At 42.1% G+C, this 22,330-nt stretch overlaps 1 protein-coding gene across 1 annotated transcript in view; it reads left to right on the forward strand.

Annotated features, from left to right (window-relative positions):
- Positions 1–22,330, forward strand: part of AK5 (adenylate kinase 5) — a 275,978-nt gene that overhangs the window by 155,411 nt on the left and 98,237 nt on the right. The window contains exon 8 of the mRNA XM_058658212.1: positions 171–247. Coding sequence (XP_058514195.1) covers positions 171–247 — 77 coding nt within the window. The remainder of the gene's footprint in view (positions 1–170; positions 248–22,330) is intronic.

Here is a 22,330-nt window from a genome sequence, read left to right on the forward strand (position 1 = left end):
TTCATCGTGAGTCTCTAATCAGATGTGGAGCCTGCAGAGTGGAAAAGTCTAACACTAAGTTGTGTACTTACTGTAACCATGAGGCACTATGGAAAACTCATGTCAGACATTTGCTTTAGGAGCATACATAGATACCCTCCATCAGCTGATCTTTTCTTTCCTAATCTTAGGTTCAAACGACCTTGATCCTTCAGTGATGCTGGACACTGGGGAGCTCCTTGATACAGGATCTGATAATGAAGATCAGGTAATCAAAATTTTTAAAATGTGTCTCTATTCGCATGTTTTTAAATTTAGCTTTTGTAAAATTATTTTGAAAATTGGGATTATGAATCTTCATTCTGTGAAATCCATATACATAATTGATGACTTGTTCCATGAAAAATCATGGTAGTCCATGACTGTCTTTCACTATCATTGACTCACATTTATCTACAGACCCAAAACCACAGTTCATTAATGAAAAGCCCAAGGGAGAAAAATCACATGACATAGGAATGAGGTTCCCTTGCCCCAAATTTTACCTGTGTATCTATCCATCTAATCCTGATAGTAAACTAGCTGCATAGGCTGAAAAGCAGCTACTGGTTCAGGGCTCTGTCATTCAATGTTCAGCCTTTGCCAGGTAATGATGGTCAAGGAGAACACAGTTGAGGAGTTAAATATATTTTCTTTTTGAAGAAAGTAAAGAAATGTATCTGGGTCATTCTTGCCTTGCAGAAGAGCTTTCCTTGCTGCAACATTTAATGATCCAAAATAGTTGCCAAATGATTCTACTTCTTAGTTAAACTTTAGTTTTAAAAAGGGATAATGTGCAAAGAGGGACTCTCAATGAAACTGCTGGACATACCTAGACAATGGGATGACAGGCTGTCTAGGATGATGGTCTGTCTGACATTGTCTGTACCAACAATGTTGGGGCACACTTAAATAACAGACTGATGGAAATGCAACTCCTTGTGAAGGTCTGTACTATTGTCACAATATGGGGAAAATCAGTTGGGAGGTGGGAATTGCGGGGGGAGGGAAGAATCCCACACTCCACAGAATTGTATCATAAAATTCAAAATTAAAACTATAAATTTTTAAAGAATAATTTTGAACAACTTTAAAAAGTGCAGGGGTGGGTATAATGTAGCCTCCTAGCCAGGAATTCACAGTGCAGGCTGTTTTAAACCAGATGGTGCCATCTTGGCAAGGGCTGGGCGCCTGTACAGGACCTACCACCTCACCAGCCGCTTTTGGCTGGTGGGAGGGTGCACAGCCTAGCCTCCAAGCTGGAAATTCACAGCTGGAAATTCACTGACTGCTTAAAACCAGCCGTGCCATCTTGGCTCAGGTAGCCATGGCATCAACATCAATGGGCTTCAACTGCTGGCAACCCAATGAGGAATTACTGCCTAGGGACATCCACGGATAAGGTCACCATACATGTAGGTGAGAAATGACTCCTGAGGGATTCCCAATGACAGGGCCAATGAACTTACAGGTAAGCAAGGGGACTGAGAACTCATGGTTTGGAGGGGAGAAACCAGAAGATCTGTATGGGTCAGAACAATGCACTAGCCCACATGGGAATCCTGAGATGGACTTGTTAGCAAGGAACTTTGCTGAAAGCTAGGGCTGGGAACCTGTCTGGCAGGGCTAGATCCCAGTGTCAGACTAAATGTCGAAACAGGGGACAGGTCACATTAGGTAAGGCCGTGATGATAACCAGCACACGAGAGAACCTGTAGAGTCTGTGGGGGATATATAAGTGCAACCCTATGCAAATACAAGTACCACTAGTTAGCTTAAGAGTTACAGTGGTGATGGGTCGAGTTAGGTATGAACATGGAATCTGCCATCACTTATGGGTACTGGGGCTAAGAGTCGGCTGGGCAGGTCCAGGCTGAAGGACCCACATGAGCACCCTAAAATAAGGTGTGAGGTGGGCTGGCACAACATTTACCAACTCATACAAAGGCCAAGATGGCGGACAGGCTATGCCAGGCAAGGACCTAACACCCACTGGCATATGCGAAATATAGGTCTGGGAGTGGGTCAAGTGGGGGAACATTGGAAACTCCCCTAATAGGTCATAGCTCACACTGGTGAGCACTTGGTCCAGGTTTAAGGGTCAGGATGGCTGGGCAAGGTAGTTCCATCCGTTGGCAACTTTGTGGGTTGATTTTGGAAGGGGGAAGGCCAAGCAGAGCCAACCAAATCTTAGCTCACTGGTCTGTAACACCCAACCGTAAAAACCGGAATGGGTGAGGGCCAATCAGGAAAGGCCATTGTTCCTGCTAGGAAATGGACTAAGAAGGGTTGGACCATGGAGCCACCGGTGTGCATGAGATCTGGCAATGGGAGAAGTTCTGATGGAGGAGCTTGGAGAACTCTTCTGTCAGGACGCAATCGCTACAGGTGACTGTAAGAACCACAACAGGGAGCAGCCCAGACAAGATCAGGTAATGGCACCCATTGACATACAGTTCTGGGACGAAGCAGACTGGGCCAGTTCATCACCCACTGGCAAGTCCAAGAAACAGAATGGAGTGTGGGTCAGACTGGGTTGGACTGCAACACAAGTCAGTTCACATGAGAGCCGAGACTGGGAGCTGACTGGACTGGGGTAGGCTGTAGCCTCAACCAGAGTGAACTGGAATTGGGGGTGAGCAAGGTCCGACCAGGCTACAGCACCCACTGCAAAATGTTGAGGTGTGGTGGGCCATGCCAGGCTGGGCCGCAGCACCAAACCAGCACACAGGATGGGGCAAAGCCTGTAGGGATACTGTGGAGGGCTCCCCTGCTGGACCACCACTACCACTGGAGAACATGAGAGCTGAGATGTGAGCAAACCATACCAGGCAGGGCTACAACACCTGTTGGCCTCATGTGAGTTGGATCAGGGAAAGCCAGACTGAGTTGACTATTCTTACTGTTGCATGCATAAGCTAGAGTGGGTATGGGTTGGTTGGGCTTTGCTGCAGAATCAACTGACAGGTGCTGGCACAGGGAGAATATGCTGTCAAGTAGAACTGCAAAACTACCTGGAGAGTGTGAGATCCAGAATTTGGAGTGGGTCCAGTAGGGAAACAGTGGGCACCTCCCTATTGGGTTGCCATTACAACTGGTGAGCATGAGAGCCTGGACTGGAGCAGGCATGGTTAGGAAGAGAATGGCATCCGCCACATGTGTATGGACAGGGTAGCAGGGCTGGTTGAGTTGAACTAGGCTTCAATGCCCATTGACATGTGTTTGTACTGAATGATATGTGGGACAGACTAAACCAGTCTGCTGTACATATTGGCAAGCACAAGAACCAGTGCAGGGGAAGGGCCTATGGGGGTTATAGAGGGTCTCTCCAACTAGGCTACAGCTCCCACTGGTTTGCGTGAGGGCCAAGTTTTTTGTGGACAGGATCAGATAGGGCTGTAACCCCCACTGGTTTGTGCAGAAGACAGAGGAGCTGGAGGCAGAACTGACCCCAAAATTGCAACAACCAGCTTGTGCATAAGCTGATTGGGGCAACAGACTGTGCCAGACCCTGTATTGGCAGCTCATACAAGAATCAGGTCTGGGATCACCTCAGATGAAGTTTCTTTGGGGATCCCCCCAACTAAATTGCTGGCCTCACCAACCATGGAGAGAATTGCACGTTCCATGGTCTAACTGTGGAGTGCATGTGTCAGAGTTGGGCCTCCTCAGTGACTTAGACAGAGCAGTGGACAGCATATCCAGGTGCACACGGGGGACATGGCAGTACATAGGAGTCTGCAGAGAATACCTGGTACCACAACAGAAGATGGAGGACAGAGCAAACCAAACAACTACCCCAGTCAAGTGTTGGCAGTGAATATCTGGGCAAAAGGAGACTCTAAGGTGGAGTATGACAACAGTGGATTCTGGAGAAATTTCATTGTGCTTGGAGTGGTGAGACCAGCAGTAACTCAGAACCATTGAACTATCAGAACCTCTTGAGCAGGACCATCAGAGCATGCCCCACATCAGGATCCTGGGATGGTGTCAGGTGGCTCTCTTCCATTCCTGGTATGGAAGTGATTGGGAGACTGGATGTGACTTCTCCCCTTAACTCCCATCTTCTCTTATATACAGGAAGGAAAAAAAAGAGAGAGAGAGAGAGAACGTGGATTGGTGATCTCACCCACCTTCCTGTAGCCCTTGATCCTTTGTACCCTAATCAACTATGTAAAAATCTTAAAAAAAAAAAAAAGAATTGTAAAAAAAAATTAAGTCTTTGAGTCTCAGTTTTTTGGTGAGACTTAATGAGACTGGATCCTGACTATTGTAATTTGTCCTCTCTGCATTACTAATCTCATTTTTCCTGGTCTCATTTAACTTTCCTCAAAGAGCTTCTCACTTCTAAAACATTTTTGTTTTTTAAAGATTTATTTTGTTTTTGTTGGAAAGTCAGATACACATAGAGGAGGAGAGACAGAGAAGAAGATATTCCGTCCTACGATTAATTCCCAAGTCGCCGCAACAACCGGAGCTGAGCCAATTAGAAGCCAAGAAGCCAGGAGCCTTGTTTAGGTCTCCCACAAGGTTGTAGGGTCCCAAAGCTGTAGGGTCCTCTATTGCTTTGCCAGGCCACAAGCAAGGAGCTGGAAGGAAAGTGGGGCTTCTAGGACACAAATTGGCACCTATGTGGGATCCCAGCAGGTGCAAGATGAGCACTTTAGCTGCTAAACTACTGCACTGGGCCCTCACTTATGAAACTTTAAAGAATTTACTAGTTTATTATTTTTAAATTGTTATTTTATTTTATCTGTTTTCCCTATGAGACTGTAGACTCTGTGGCAAAAGTCACTGACTATTTTATACAATTACATATCCCAAGTGTCTAAATAGAACTTGGAGCACAGCAGATGCTCAATATGTCCTAAAACTTATTCAATGAATGAGAAAAGAAGAGTGAGATTTTCTTAAAGCCCTGCTCAAGACAGGATGTGTTTCTTCAACATTGGGACTTGGTTTTTTCCATGCCTGCAAAAATTAACCGTCACCTGCTAAAATATAGCCTCTGTTCCATCTCCTCTGCGCTCTCCTTTGGAACTCCTTTTAGATTACAAGTATGTCAGTCCTATCTTTGTGTTCTCGCTAATTCTTAAATCCTTTCTTATAGCTGACAAATGTTTAGCTTTTTGCTTTTATAATTAAGCAATACTCTGCTTTGTCATTAAATCTGTTTCCAGTTGCAGGTAATTTACTATTCAACATGTTAAAGAAATTTGTATTTCAATTATTTTTTTGCTAGAAAAATATCTTTCTTTTCCCATTTCTGCTTATTTTCCATTGTAACTGTATCTTATATTTTTGAATATTCGTTTTATTTCTTTGAATATTTATAATACTCTTATTATAAGACTCTTCAGATTTTTCTACTGTTTTAAGTTCTTGGGGAATGAAGCCTTGTATTTGCTCTATCAATGGGCTTTCTTGTTACATTAATTTTTTTGATGCAGACTGTAATTTTAGATCATGAGTGGTTGTTTGGCATTTCTTCTGCTGGGATCCTCAGAGCCAGAAACTAAAGATGCTCCAAATCTGTATCCCTGAATGGGTCTGTGTCTAGAGGCTAGGATGGCAGATAGCATAGTGTGGGTCCCAGGGAATATACCTTACATTCGTACTCCTACTGAGTAACTGCGTGTTTAACCTTTGGCAAATTACTCTTTCAGTCTTAATTTTCTTATCTGCTAAGTGGAGATGATTATTCCCAGAGACATTGTGGAGACTTACTGAACTCATCACCATAAGGACCTTAGCACAGTGTTTTTCATGTAAGTGTTTAAATATTAAAATTATCATAAATATGTGTCAATTTATATGATACTTGTAAAGTCTTCCCCTTTGTGATCTGAGGAAGAGTTCTCATGCTTGTGAAAATAGCTTCCGAGTGTGTGTTGGAGATGGGCAATTGCTGTGGCCTGGGCACATGGGTCAGGCCTATGAACTGTAATACTTGTGACACACATTTTTTTGCAGATGGGAGTAACAACTCCCATAAGAATGCGTTCAGTTGGCTTTTAGCCAAAGCTGGGGAGCACAGAGAAGAGGGAGAAGAAAGTTTCAAACATTATTCCACTCCCCCATTCAAAAGATAATTACTTTTATTTTTGAAGATTTTTACATAGTTGATTAGGGTACAAAGGATCAAGGGCTACAGGAAGGTGGGTGAGATCACCAATCCACGTTCTCTCTCTCTCTCTCTCTCTCTCTCTCTCTTTTTTTTCCTTCCTGTATATAAGAGAAGATGGGAGTTAAGGGGAGAAGTCACATCCAGTCTCCCAATCACTTCCATACCAGGAATGGAAGAGAGCCACCTGACACCATCCCAGGATCCTGATGTGGGGCATGCTCTGATGGTCCTGCTCAAGAGGTTCTGATAGTTCAATGGTTCTGAGTTACTGCTGGTCTCACCACTCCAAGCACAATGAAATTTCTCCAGAATCCACTGTTGTCATACTCCACCTTAGAGTCTCCTTTTGCCCAGATATTCACTGCCAACACTTGACTGGGGTAGTTGTTTGGTTTGCTCTGTCCTCCATCTTCTGTTGTGGTACCAGGTATTCTCTGCAGACTCCTATGTGCTGCCATGTCCCCCGTGTGCACCTGGATATGCTGTCCACTGCTCTGTCTAAGTCACTGAGGAGGCCCAACTCTGACACATGCACTCCACAGTTAGACCATGGAACGTGCAATTCTCCCCATGGTTGGTGAGGCCAGCAATTTAGTTGGGGGATCCCCAAAGAAACTTCATCTGAGGTGATCCCAGACCTGATTCTTGTATGAGCTGCCAATACAGGGTCTGGCACAGTCTGTTGCCCCAATCAGCTTATGCACAAGCTGGTTGTTGCAATTTTGGGGTCAGTTCTGCTTCTGGCCCTGCAAAGACTTAAGTTACAAAACAACAAAACATGGAAGACAAAGTATTAAATATTAGAAGGTATTACGTATAAAGGAATAACAATTTTGGTGGCAACAGATTAAATGAAAGAAGAGTTTGCATTTATTAAGAGCACCCACAATAAATTAGACACTTTTCTACTTGATGTGTATTGCTAATCCTTAAAATAACTGAAGACGATAGCTCTGTAAATCCCTAATTCACAATTGAAGTTATTGAAGTTCATACAAATTGAGTGATTTCTTAAGATCACAGAACTAGCAAGGTGTCCTAGTGTCAAAATCTATTTTCTACTTTTATAGCTCCAATACAAGTTATCAAGATCACCAGTAATCAATGACCAGACCAACTGAACTTAACACTTCTTGCTATCTTTCTTAATCTTTGCTGCATTTGACCCTAAAAATCACCAGTCACTTAACTGCTTCTGTTAAGAAATTGGTTGTAAATTTTTTCGACTTTGGGGACCACATCAACTCTTTTGCAACTATTTGTCATTGTTGTACAAAAGCAGTCATAAATAAATTTAAAGAAGTGAATATTTCTGTATTCCAGTATAGCTTTATAGTATGGATACTGAAAAATGAAACCCATTCAATTTTCATGTAAACAAATAAACTTGGTGTGGTCATTTAACCCCAGCATTTAAAACACTAATTGAAGACTTTCATGTCTTACATTTGAGTGCCCAGGTATGTTTCCTCCTCTGGGTCCTGATGATGTGCATGCTGGGAGGCAGCAGGGGATGACTCAAGTACTTGGGTCCCTGTCAACCGCATAGAAGACACAGCTGGAGTTCCCAGCTCCTGGCTGGCTTCACCTGGCCTAATCCCTAGCTGCTTCTGGCCTTTGGGAAGGGAACAAGAGTTCTCTCTCATGCTTGCTCTCTCTACTTCTCAAAAAAAAATGTATTTTAATGAATGAAAGTGTGAAATCTGTTCTTAACTGTGAGGGTGTACAAACAGGCAGAAGCACAGATTTGACCCAAGGCCATCATTTGCTAATATCTGGCACATTCTCTTGTTCTCTCCTCTTCATTAGATTATATTTCTCGAGTCTTTAAAAACGGTTGAGTGCATGACCTTTGTTATCTCCTTTTATCATCATCACCACCACATGAGATGGCTATGATTGTCTCAGTTTTACGATGAGTGAACTGAGGCATAGAGAAGTTATGTAGTTTATTCAAGGTGACACTGGAGGTGAGAGGAAACCCAGGTTTCCAGAGATAGAGCCAGGATTCAGACTCAACCTTCTGACTGAAGAGCCAAGCTCAGGAAAGGTAATGAAGTTGAACTACTACACCTCAAAATCACAGTGCTTTATTTGCAGGGATCTTTTGGACGCAGAGGAGACGAGTCTGAGAAACAGACATTCACTTTTAATTGCATATGACTTCATACCATGGTCAAGGGCAACACTAGTCATTAGTTCTACTTAGAGACAAGGAGGCTGGAAATGGAGCTTCCTTATATACCCAAGAAAGGAAAGATGAATTTGCTGAGCACCAAGCCATACTCAGCCCCAAACCTGCTGCTCTTAACTCAAGCTGTGCCATCAGGCTCTCTGTGATCATTCCCTCTAACTTCCCAGTTTAATATCCATTGGTTCTGGTGTTCCAAAGGAGTGGCGCGGTTTCAAATAATTGGGCTGTCATTTGCTGCCTTCCCAGGAGCATTAGCAGGAATATGGATTGGAAACACAGTAGCTAACATTCAGTGTGGCACTCCAATCTGAGCTGCTATGTGACAAGTGGTGGCTTAGCCTCTTGTTCCACAATATTGACCCTATTTCTTCCAGCAATTTTAGATATACAATATATTATTATTTAATACATCAAGCATTCTCTACAATAGATCGCTAAAACATATTCCTCTGTCTGAAACTTCTTTTTTTAAGATTTATTTATTTTCATTGGAAAGATAGATTTACAGAGAGGTTTCATTCACTGGTTCCCTCCCCAAATGACTGCAATGGCCAGACCTGAGCCAATCAGAAGGTAAGAGTCAAGAAACTCTTCAAGGTCTCTCATATAGGTGCGGGGTCTCAAGGCTTTGGGTCATTTCCACTGCTTTCCCAGGCCATAAGCAGGGAGCTGGAAGGGAAGTGGAGACACCAGAACACAAACCAGCACCCATATGGGATTAGCCAGTGTAGGATTAGCCAGTTGAGTCATTACACTGGTCCCCTATCTGAAACTTCTTACCCTTAATCAACACCTCTCTTTTCCTCATTGGATTATAAATTTATTAAGTATCTATCTATCAAGGAAATACTTCATAATGCTCACACTAATTTCTTTTTAGACTCTTTGTAATTTTGAAAATGTTCATAGCAGGTCATTTTGCCTTTACAAGCAATCGAACTTTATTAAATATAAGAAAATAACAATCTTAGATGTCTGTGTAAATGGCCTCATTTTATAAAGCTGTGAAGAATGTAACTCTTACAATTGGAAAAGACACTAAAATGAAATGAGTCAGTTTTTTCCCTGTGTGTGAAGTTGTAACAGATTCTAGGGCAGTGACCTGGCTTGTTGGAAGGAGATGAGCTTTGAGTAATGACATTATTAGTTGTGTGACCTTAGGTATGATATTTTCCTCACAGATTTGTGCTAAAGATTAAACCAGGTCATAAGAACTCCTGGCACAGGACAGCTACCTAATAAAAGCTGTTGACTTTGATTTTTCTTCGAGGTTAGGAATATACAGTAAGAAAAATTGGAAATTTTAGATGGTATTCTCTTCTGGTGTCCCTAGACAAGATTAATTACAGAAGAAAGTAATTTTAAAAGGCATTGCTGATGCCTTTACTACTTAGAACCAACTGTATTCTTGAGTTAATGGTCTAGAGCCCTATCTACAGCCATATGGTGAACCTAAAAAGGCTAATCCAGAGTCTGGCACAGTGGCACAGCAAGAATCCAGATGAATAATAACATCTGCAGGTGCCAGCAACCCATATGGGTTCATGTCCCAGCTGCTCCACTTCAATCCAACTCCCTGCTAATGGCCTTGGAAAGCAGCAGAGGATGATCCAAGGCCTTGGGTCCTTGTACCCACATGAGAGGCTGGGAAGAAACTCCTGTCAACTCTTGCGATAGAGTCCATTTGCAGAGTGAAGGAGCAGGTGGAAGAGCTCTCTCTTTTTGTCTCTCCTTTCAAATAAAAATAAATAAATCTTAGAAGAAGGCTAATCTATGTCTTTTGGACTCAGTCCCGTCTTGGTTTTGTGGGAAATGCTAGCAAAATTATCAATAGGGGGCAACTTCATAGTGTGGTTGGTAAAGTTGCCACCTGCAACATGAGCATTCCATATCAATGCTGGTTCCTGTCCCAACTGCTCCACTTATAATCTAGCTTTCTGTTAGGGCCTGGGTAAAGCAGTAGAAGATCACTCAAATGTTTGGACCCCTGCTATCCACGTGGAAGACTCAGATGAAACTCCTGGCTCCGGATTTCTGGTGGCCCGGCTCTGGCTTTTGCAACCATCTAGGGAATTAGCAAATAGAAATCTCTCTCTTTCCCTCTATTGCTACACTCCTTCAAACTAAAAAATAAATCTTTTTTTTTTAAATCATCAAACATGCAAATAGGCTCTGATTATCTATGAGGCCTCCTCACGCTGACTCTTTGGATCCTAGAGTTAAATGTGCTTCCCTGGTTTTCTGAATGAAGTCTTTTACTTGATCCAGGACTATTTTAAAGTGGAAGCATAGTGTAATGGCTAAAACTTATTCTCTATAATTTCAGACTAAAACATAGTAATCACTCACTAAACTTTAGCTGTTGTTATTATTATTATTCATCTGGATTCTTGCTTTAAAAATCCTTTACAAGTGCCCAGCTAAAAAGCAACCTTTTAAATAAAGAGCCATATACTAGAGATCAGAAGCAAAGGTGTTAGCATTGAAAGGGGTTCAATTTTTTTCCACATCTCTGCTGCTCTGTCTGTGTACCTCGGGCACCTTTCTTTAATGTCTCTGCACCCCAACTGAAATGTGTCTCTGGGAGTAGGATTAAGATAATTAAACATTGCTTAGCATTGTGCTAACTTAGAGTAGCAACAATAATTTTTGCTATTATTATTGTTCCATTCTCTTTCACTTAATAATCACAGGATCCATTTTGCAAAAGAGGAAGTTTTGACATGGAGAAGTTCAAAGTCGCACAGCTAGTGCTTGGTAGAACCAGACCTCAGTCCCGGGTATCTGATTCTTTATCGCATAGTGGTAACTACTGTGTGTCTCTATATACCATCAACTCTTAGTAAGGATGAATAATTCATTCACACTGTAGAGCCAATGGCCAGTGACTTAATATGTTTATGTTTCTTCCTTGTCACTAGAGTTATCATTTTAAAAAACTATGATTTTTTGATATTTGATAATTTAATGATTTTTACCAACCTGAATTTAAAATAATAAGTACTGTATCATGGTTGGCGTGGCAAGTTAAGCCTCCATTTTGGCACTGGCAATCTGTATTAGAGTGCCAGTTTGAGTCTGCTGCTCTGCTTCTGATCCTGATAACACACCTGGGAAGGCAGTGAATGATGTTACAAAAGCTTGGATCCTTGTCACCCCTGGGGGAGACACAGACGGTGTTTCTGGTTCCTGGATTTGGCCTGGCCTAACCCTTGCTGCTGCAGGCATCTGGGGTACGGACCCAGTGAATGGAAGATTCTCTCTCTCATGTGTGTGTTTGTGTGTCCCTCTTTCACTGTCCCTATCAAGTAAATGTATAAATTTTTATTAAAGGATTATATAATTAACAATGTTCTAAGATGATGGGACATTTTAAGTTGCAGTTACATTGGGTTAAATGACATAAGATAATGATGAAAAATTAAGAGCTCTTCTAGTGAAAAATATTGATCCTCCTTAGAGTCTCCAAGGATGGGATTTCAATGCTAAGACAGGTCAGTGGGGCTATATTTAGAAATGTGATGGAGTGGGCAGGAGTTGATGTTACACACAGTTTTGATCCTTTCTTCAACAAATATATGTACAGAGACAGAAAGGACCTTGGTAGAAACATGATTTTCTCACCTAATATGGAAGCCAGTTTCTAAAACACTGAAGAATAACCACCTGGAATTTGCTTGTGTATCTCCCATGAGGCATTCATGAGTTTATGCTGATTAGAAAGCTGTTTTGTATACTAATCTGAATTTCCTATCTTTATAATTCCCATTTCCAGGGCTCATTTCTCTCCCACACAGTAATATAGACATTTTACTCTGATTATGATATAGTGCCTTACAGATAAGGAATTTTCTTCAGTGGACAGTTAACTACTGAGCATGAATGATTGCTGTGCAAGGTTAGGGAACAAAGTTGTTAACCATGTCACAAATCCAATCCACAACCCACCATGGTGAGGATAGACAGCAAGAGCCTGTTCAATCTACATGCAACCAATAGAATATTCTCTGCTTCCATGTTTGCAAATCCTTCAGCCACCCCATATACGATAGTTTTGGGATTGCTCAGCACTCCAGTTGCCCTCCTTTGAAAATCTATAAATTTTAAAAAGTTTTCATCATTGCCTTGTAAATTTATTTTATCCCTGATTCTCTGTTTACAGTTTAGAATGTCAAACTTCTTGTGTTCACTTTGAGTTCGTTCTTTGTCTTGCTTATGAAACACATATTTCTGGATTTCCCCAGAGTTGGTCAACTATTCTGCAAGTAAGTGAGGAAATAAAATGAAGTAATCTTCTAGGAGAGAAAGACAGATGCACAAAGAACCACAATTCACAAGTTAAGTACTAAAACAGAAATAGGAATAAATGCTGGTAGCGGAGAGGAATATGCCCCGAAGTTTTCAGGATGATAATGGTATCTCAAGCATATTCTTTAGTCTCACTTTTTATTATTCTCTTCCTGCTTCTGTGATCACTTAATACATTTCTAAGGAAGTCTTTTCAAAATCTTAAATGGTAAAGCTGTTGCTCCTTGGTAAATTTTCTTTTTTGATTTATAAGAGGATATGCAGAGTTTATAATAATCATCATGTTAAGACTTTGTGTTGGTATGGCTTCATGTACAGAGCTTTCCATCTGATAAGATGCTTTGATAGAAACCAGCTCTTTAATCTTCACATTTTTCTTCATTTTATAAATCTGGGAACAGAGACCAGTGAAGCAAGTAGATGTGCCAACAACACAAAGCCAGTTAGCTCCACACCAGAACTGAAGCTCATCTGGAACTCTAAGCCTGGGAGTCCCTCCTTGTCCTAGTCACAATCAATATCTCTAATTTAAAAAACAATCCAAGAAAAACTTAAAATAAGAATGTACCACCTGACCTCAAACTAAGTAGAAGAGAATGACAATCCAACAGTAGGTGCACAAAAGTTACTCTTCTTCTTGGCAACCCTCCAAAGAGTGAGAGGAACAACCTCATCATGCCCCTCACCTGCCACCACCCAGGTTTCCGTTCTTGTGAGCCCAAGGCTTTCTTTCAAACGGAGTTCTCAGGTTTTTGTACACTCCCCCACTCTTACTTCCCTAAACATGCAGTGACCCTGAAAGGTGATTTGGTTTCCCAATGACGTTAGTTTCCTGCTTTGGCATGCTCCAAGATAACACCAGGTCATGAGTCACACATGAGCTCTATTTCTGTTTCCATATTAGACAGGGATACTTCTGTGTTCTCAAAACTATTTTCATTTTGCCTTCAAAATGACATGGCATTCAAGGTTATTCCAGTTAATAAGATGGTACAGAAGCCCCTCAAATTAATTGTAAAACATGCCTGACAAGGATATTAGAGATTTTGAAAAAGAGAAAATCAAACAATTTCCATTGATCAGCCCTTCATATGGTTTTATCCCTGGAGTATGCTCTACTGCTTTGAAATAAATCATTCTACCAGTTCTTATTTCCTCCTCTGAAGATGTCTCCTGTAGTCCTGTGATGGAACATGCCCATCATGCATAGTGATGAGGCAATTGCCTTCAGGGTATGGAAATACATTGAACTCCTGGCTCAAAACTTACAACCAAAAACATCCTTGTCCTTGCAGTTAAGAATGGTGAAAATATGTTGATTATGACATTTAAAACTGGAATCTGTCTGGGCCCAGCGCAGTGGCCTAGCAGCTAAAGTCCTTGCCTTGAATGCGCCAGGATCCCATATAGGCACTGGTTCTAATCCCGGCAGCCCCACTTTCCATCCAACTCCCTGCTTGTGCCCTGGGAAAGTAGTCAAGGACTGCCCAAAGCCTTGGGATCCTGCACTTGCGTGAGAGACTTGGAGGAAGTTCCTGGCTCCAGACTTTGGATTGGCACAGCTCCAGCTGTCACAGTCACTTGGGGAGTGAATTATCAGAAGGAAGATCTTCCTCTCTCTCTCTCCTACTCTCTGTAAATCTGACTTTGCAATAAAAATAAATAAATCCTTTTTAAAAATGGGATTTGTCATTCTTACAGAATCAATGAGCTATAATTCTCCACAACCAGTGGATGTGTAACAGACTGAACCTGCATCAGGGACTTTGGATTTGTGTGTATTTATTTGAAAGAGAAATAGAAAACTCCATCCTGCATGCCCAACTCCCCAAATGCCTGCAACATACACAGAACCTGAAAGTCAATCCAAGTGTACTCTGTGGGTGGCAACGGCTCAATTACTTGAGCCATCATTTTCTTTTCCTCTTTCCTTTTCTTTTCTCTTCACCATCTTACAGATGACAAAACTGAAGATCAAAGAGACTAAATAACTTAACACACTGCAATTTCAACCAGTTCTGTCTGACTCCAGATTCCATGTTCATTCTTGTAATGCATGAATGTAGTGACAACAGAGTATTATGAGTCAGCATATGATGAAATACAAAATTAAATATAATCAATTGCTAAGACTTAACATAAACCTGAAGTGCTGTAGGTGTTCAGTGGCAAGAAATGAATGTTTACTCTAATCGCCCACTAAGTTCTCCTGTAAAAAGCAGCAGGAGTTTAAGTGATCCTTGCAGAACTGATTGCTAGGATTAAGTATTCTTTTTAATAAAAACCTAGCACATATGTGTCACATAGTCGTATTTTTTTTCAGAAATTAAATGTGATTCTAGTCCCTCTGGGCACTGGCCTTGCTCTCTTGCTCAGCATCCTTAGTGCGCCACCTCTTCCATTCTGCCAATGCTCAGCACATTCTGTGACACCTGTTGCATAAAACTGCAGCACTGTGTGAGCCAGCCCACTAACCTTCTCTGTTCCTCATTACAATTTCCAGACACTCTATCTTTAATGCCAGGAAGACTATGAGAAAGAGTGTCTGGCACCTTCGAGACACAAAGGTCAAAGGGACTGTTGGATTGATTGGTAATCCTGCCCTTCCCTTAGCGTATTCACTGCTGTATTCCTCAACAATTTGGTTCTCTCCTCTCTTTACGACTTAGACCCTCAACAGATGGCTTAGGAAGCCATGAACTCCCACCATCAAACATGCAAATCAAGGCAGGTATATGGCTGAGTGACAGAGATTACAGGTCTCACATCAGAGTGCCTAGATACAGTTGCTGGCTTCAGTTCCTGATTCGAGCTTCCTGCATATGCAGATCTTGGGAGGTAGCAGGGGATGGTTCAAGTGATTCGATTCCTGCCACTCATCATGAAACCTGGATTAAGTTTCTCTTCATTCCTGTGTTCACTTGCCTCAAGTGCAGCCACTGCAGGTATTGGAGCAAATAAACAAGCGGATGGGAGCCCTTTGTGTCTGTCGCTCTAAGAAGTAAATAGTACACATTTTTAAAAACATGCAGAGGTAGGCACCATGCTGCAGCACATTGAGCTGCTGCTTGGAATGTTCTCATCCATGTTGGAGTACCTGATTAAAGTCCTACCTCTGCTTTTACAAAAGCTATTTTTATTTGAAAGTTGTATTTACAGAGAGAAGGAGAGACAGAGCAGAAGAGCGACAGAGATCTGCCATCCGCTGGTTCCCTTCCAAAATGAATTTAATGGCAAGAGCTGAGTTGATTCAAAGCCAAAAACCAGGAGCTCCCTCTGGGTATCCCACATGGGTGCAGGTGTCCAAAGATTTGAACCATCTTCTGCTGCTTTCCCAGGCCATAAGCAGGATACTGGATTGAAAGTGGAGCAGCCAGAATGCAAACTAGTGTGCAAATGGGATACTGGCACCGAAAAGGAGGATCAGCATGCCACATCACCAAACTGCCCCATCTCTTTCTTGATTCTGATTCAGTTTACTGGCAGGGAGTAAATAATGGCCCAGGTACTTAGTTTTCCCTGCCACCAATGAGGGAGATTCATTCAAAATTTCTGCTCCTGGCCTGACCTAGGTCCAGCAATTGACAGAATTTTAGAAGCAAACAGGAAAATGGACAGTTTCTGTCTCCATCATTCTGTCTTTGGAATAAATAAATAAACTAACAAACTGGAGAAAAACATACAGACTCATGCTCCCATACTATCCATGCTGCTGTTATAACCACTATGTGATCCTTCTCCTCTCCCCTCTTCCTGGGCTTTAGGACTCAGCTTTACAACTTTCAGACAAAACTTCTTTCCCTGTCTGCTTCCTATGAGTTTTGAAACATGCTTAAGTGTCTTTTGTTGAAACAAACAGGCACAATGTCCCCCTGACAACTCTTCCTAACCTCAGGGATCCTTCTGTGTTTCTTTTTTTTTTTTTTCTTTTTTTTATTATTTTAATTCATTAATTACATTGTATTATGTGACACAGTTTCATAGGTACTTGGATTCTCCCCACCCCTCCGCAAACCCTCCCACCATGGTGGATTCCTCCACCTTGTTGCATAACCACAGTTCAAGTTCAGTTGAGATTCCCCCATTGCAAGCATATACCAAACATAGAGTCCAGCATCTCATTGTCCAGTCAAGTTCAACTGCTTCTTAGGTATACCCTCTCTGGTCTGAAGACAGAGCCAGCAGAGTATCATCCCAGTCAATTAAAAGCTCCAACATACCATCAGCAAAAATTTACATCATTATGGAATTAATTGACATAGTAATGAGTAACCAATATGTTAAAAGTAAATGCGGGTTCCCAGCCACCTTCAGTGACCACCTCACCTATACTTCAATTTTAGTTTATACACAACATATAACAAACCTAACATAACATGTTATACATAACATCGTGTCATCTTAAATTAAGGCAAACATGTGGTATTTAACCTTTTGGGATTGGCTCATTTCCCTTAGCATTATGGTTTCCAGTTTGGCCCATTTGGCCACAAAGAACTGCATTTTGTTTTTTTTTAATAGCTGAGTAGTATTCCATGAAGTAGATGAACCATAGCTTTCTTATCCAGTCCTCTGCTGATAGGCATTCTGGCTGCTTCCATGTTTTTGCAATTACTGATTGTGCTGCTATGAACATAGGAGTGCATGTTGGTTTCTCATAAAACAAGTGTTCTGGATATATTCCTAGGAGTGCTATTGCTGGATCATACGGTATGTTGATTTTGAGTTGTTTGAGTGTTCTCCATACTGATTTCCATAGAGGCTGTACCAGCCTACAGCCCCACCAGCAGTGGAGCAGGGTTCCCTTTCCCCTGCAACCTCGCCAACAAGTGTTGTTGGTGCTTTTATTCATGTGGGCCAGTCTTACTGGCGTTAGGTGGTACCTCATTGATGTTTTAATTTGGATTTCCCTTATTGCCAGGGAGCTTGAGCATTTTTTCATATGTTTATTTGCCATTTGGGTTTGTTCCTTTGTGAAGTGTCTGCCCATTTCCCGAAAATGTAGGAGACCTATTTGAGGAAAACTACAAACCACTTAAAAAAGAAATTGAACAAGACCTCGAAAGATGGAGTAACATCCCATGCTCCTGGATAGGTAAAATCAATATCATTAAAATGTCTATATTGCCAAAGGCAATATATACATTCAACGCAATTCCAATCAAATTGCCAAAAACATTCTTCACGGAACTGGAAACAATGATCCAAAGGTTCATCTGGAAACACAAAAAACAACGAATAGCCAGAACCATCCTGAAGAACAGGAAGTTAGCAGGGGGAATCACAGTCCCAGACCTCTGGACATACTACAGGGCAGTGGTTATCAAAACAGCCTGTTACTGGCACAAAGATAGAGAGGAAGATCAATGGAGCAGAATAGAAACACCAGACGGGAACCCACACAGATACAGCCAAATAATCTTTGACAAAAGGACAAACGATAGTCCTAGCAAATGGGAAGGTCTGTTCAAAAAATGCTGTTGGGACAACTGGTTGATAGCCTGCAGAAACAAAAAGATAGACCCACATCTCTCACCATACACCAAGATCAAATCTAAATGGATAAAAGATCTAAACCTACATCCGGAAACCTTTAAACTTTTGAAAGAAAATGTTGGAAACACTCTGTAAGATCTAGGGGTAGGTCCCTACTTCCTAAGAAGGACTCCAAAAGCAATAGAAATCAAGACCAGAATAAACAAATGGGACCTCATCAAACTAAGAAGCTTCTGTACAGCAAAGGAAATAATCAATAAAGTAAAAAGCAGCCCACAGAATGGGAGAAGATCTTTGCGCACTACGTAGGCGATAGAGGGCTAATCTCCAGAATATACAAAGAACTACAAAACCGCCAAAACACCAAAACAAACAAGCCTTCTGTGTTTCTATACACCATGGCTGCTTTCCGGTCTTTTCTGCTCATCTAAGAGACTCTGCTTCTTGAAGCACTCTTCACTTCGGGTTTTGAAATGCTCCATTCTAGTGACTTTCTTCCTGTCTTTCCCCAGCCTTTAAATTTCCTAAGTGCTCTTCTGTGGACTCTCTTCTTGTCTCAGTTCTATTTTCAATCCACCTCACCTCCATCAACAGCTTCATGGCCTGTCTATTCCCGTCCTTCATCAGTGTCTATCTCCAGTCACGATCTACCCTCTAAGCATCAGGCCTGTATATTTAATTGCTCACTCCACTTCTCACCTTATACATGTTGGGGCATGTATACTCCTGCTCTTTCCTGACAGAACTGGCCTTTTCCTTGTGCTCTTCCTCAGTGAATGCTACCACCATCAACTCAGCAGTACAAGTTAAAAACCCACAAGTCATCTTCAACAGCTCCTCAGCTGTCGCACCCATTCCAACATGAAGTCCTATTGGTTTTGTCTCACAAGAGCCCCTTGAAAGTATTCATCTCACCATCCCATCCATCACTCCAATGCAAGCATTACACTCCAGCATCCCTTTCCTAGACCACTTCAGCCTCCCACTGGAACCTGACATCCATTCCAGCCTTCCTACAATCCACACTCCACATTGTAGCCAGGACAATCTTTTTTAGTGTGTGTGCCGTCAAAGAAATCGCCAGAGCTATCTTTTAAAAAGCATCGATATAATTATGTCTGCATACTCTTGATCATCCACTGCTACACAATACAACAAAGCAAATCTCTTCAAGGCTTCCCATTGCTCTTAGAATAACTTCAAAACACCAAATTGCTCTACAGTGTCCTACTCACCTCGCACCATCCTCCTCCTTTCCCTGCACTGCAGCTACAGTGCCATCTTCAACATGCCACGCTTCCTCCTTCTTCCACCTGCTATTGCTTCTTTCTCAACATCCTCACTCATTCCTTCCTACTTCCTGTTCTCTCTACCTTCTCACACACAGTATACTTAACTGGGTGTGTTTTACTTATCTTTCACATCTCAATCATGCATTCATTTTTTAAAACATTATTTAATAAGCAGCTTTATTGTGGTGGAGATAGAGATGGAAAGATGGATTTTCCATCTCCTGGTTCACTCCCCAAATACCCACAACAGTTGGTGATGGTCCAGGCTGAAGCCAGGTGCCTGGAACTCTCTCCAGGTCTTCTGTGTGAGTAGCAGGGGCCCAAGAACTTGGATTGTCTCTAACTCCCTTCCCAAATACATTAGCAGAAAGCTGGATCAGAACTGGGACAGCCAGGACACAAACCCAGTACTCGGATGTGGCATGCTGCTGTTGTAAGCAGTGGCGTAATCTACTATGCTACCTTGCTGGTCCTCCCAACATACCTACATGCTCCTTCTTCCCTCACATTACTGACAATGTGTGTCATAGCACCACACACTTTTCCCAAGAAATTGACACAGTTTTAACTTTTAAAAAATTATCTTACTGTTGTCTATTTCTATTATAAACGTGATAATAGCAGGAATCGTGTCTTCTCTTGTTCACCCATATCCCAAGTCCCTCAAATAAAGTCTGTGCAGTAAATATTCTCAATATTAGTTGGATGAGTAGTAAGTAAATTAACAAGTTGGAAGCACAGGCATGGATGAAGCATTGAGACACTTCATAATGAGAGAAGAAGTACTAGGACAAGACTTAATGAGTACAACATTTTAAGGGAAGGATATAGGAAGAAAAATTGCATTGGAAGGAAGAAACAGAAAATGTCTGCAGTGGCAGCATAATCCAGAAGAGGTTTGAGGAGGCAGAGATGTCATCAGTATTCAGAACACCAGACATTGTAAAAACTGAATAATGAAAATTGTTGGTGGGGCAGAATGGGAGGTGTGGGCATAGGAGCAAAGAGTTGACATCTCTTTTGCCAGATTTGTTGCTAATCAGGAAATGAGTGAGGAATGACAGTGTCCTATTTGGCCTTTCTGTGACACTTGGCACTGTCAATGATTCCTTCTTTCTAAGACATACAGGTGGAGGGTTGATAGAGAACAATGATTCTAGGATGAGAACATTGAGAAAGAAGCAGCAATACCAGTTAACAGAGCAGGGTCCTGAAGAAGGTGGGCATGGTAGTGGTGCAACTAACGACTTGGAGAAGGATTGTACACCCCCTTCTTGCAATCTGATTCAGTGAATGAAAGTATAGACAAGCTCATAGATGAGAGGGTGGAAATTCTGTGAAGTCAGTCTGTGCCAAAAATCACCCTCATTGCTAAAGAGATGCCTAAGATTGAGATCAGTGCTAACAATATAAATGTAAACTAAAAACAAAAATGTTATTCTCACTATCAAATCCATCGTTTGAAGACATATATGTCATAAGACATATAAATGCATGTTCTGACACCAACAACACAGAGAAACATGCAAGATCCTCCCTTTGGCTTTTTGAAAGTTGTAAGCCAATCGCAGAAGAGATATTATCTGTCTCAGTTTCCTAATTTATCCCCAGAGCTTAGGTTAGTGCCTATAGGTGTGCAACTTACATTGGTTGAATAAATGAATGACAGATTTGTTTTAGAATAATTCCCTCATCACCCAACCACTTTGCTCACTCAATATTCGTTAGAATGAACTCCATCTACCAGAGCAAGATCCTTGACTTCTGTACTCTATTTTACTAAAACACCCATGGTGGAGCCTGACATGTCCCCAAGATTCAGTGTTAAGAGCCTGGCCTAGGCTGGGCGGATTGTTCCTACTGCTGCAAGCATAAATTAGAGTGGGTGAGGGTTGTTAGGGCTTAGCCACAGCATCAGATGGCAGAAGCTGGTACTTGTGGCTAATTCTGTCAAGTCAAACCACAGAACTACCCGAAGAGTGCATAAACCGGGAGTGAGAGAGACCCGGGAGGGAAATAGTGGGTTCCCTCCTCTTGGGTTACTACTCCCACGGGAGGGCATGAAAACTAGGATGGGGGCTGGGATGGCTAGATAGAGAGGCACTCAACAATATCTGTGAGGTCTGGATGGTTGAGTTGGTTAGATGGAACTAAGCTTTAATACCCATTGACAAGTATAAGAGCCAAACGGGATGTGGGACAGACTGGTCTTCTGCTACACATATTGGCAAACCAGGGTAGGGGGCGGGGCGGGTGGGGGTTATTGTGGGTCGCCCCGACTAGGCTGCAGCTCCCACTGGTTGATGTAAGGGCCGAGTATGTGCTGGGCAGAACCAGCCTGGACTGCAACACCCATTGGTTCCAGTGCAACTCGGGACTGAAAACAGAAACAATCCAGCAATTGAAACCACCAGCTGATCGGGGTGATGGACTGTGCCAGGCCCTGTGCTTGCTAGAACATGCAGGAATCTAGTCTGGGAATACCTCAAGGTTTCTTTGGAGATCTCCCCAATCGAACTGCTGGACTCAGAACTCTAACCAAGAAAAGACAGAAGACAGAACAGGTCAATCATTCATATCAGCTATATGTTGGCAGCGAAATATGGGGCAAACGGAGACTTTATGATGGACCATATCAACCAGTGGACGACCTCATCGAGCAAGACTGGCAGCGATTCATAACTGGAGAACTATTAAAACCACTTGAGCAAATATCTCAGAGCATGCCCCACATCTGGGACTTGGGGTGGGCGGAAAACCGGGTGGGGCTTCTCCCTCAATATCCCCCTTTACCTCAGATACATGATGGAAACAATATGGACATAATAGTATTGCCCACTTCCCTAAAGGTTCCCCTGAACCTTTTTTGTTAACCATAATTAACTATGTAAAGAT

Source organism: Ochotona princeps, chromosome 2 (genome assembly GCF_030435755.1).
Source record: "Ochotona princeps isolate mOchPri1 chromosome 2, mOchPri1.hap1, whole genome shotgun sequence".
Taxonomy (NCBI): Eukaryota; Metazoa; Chordata; class Mammalia; order Lagomorpha; family Ochotonidae; genus Ochotona; species Ochotona princeps.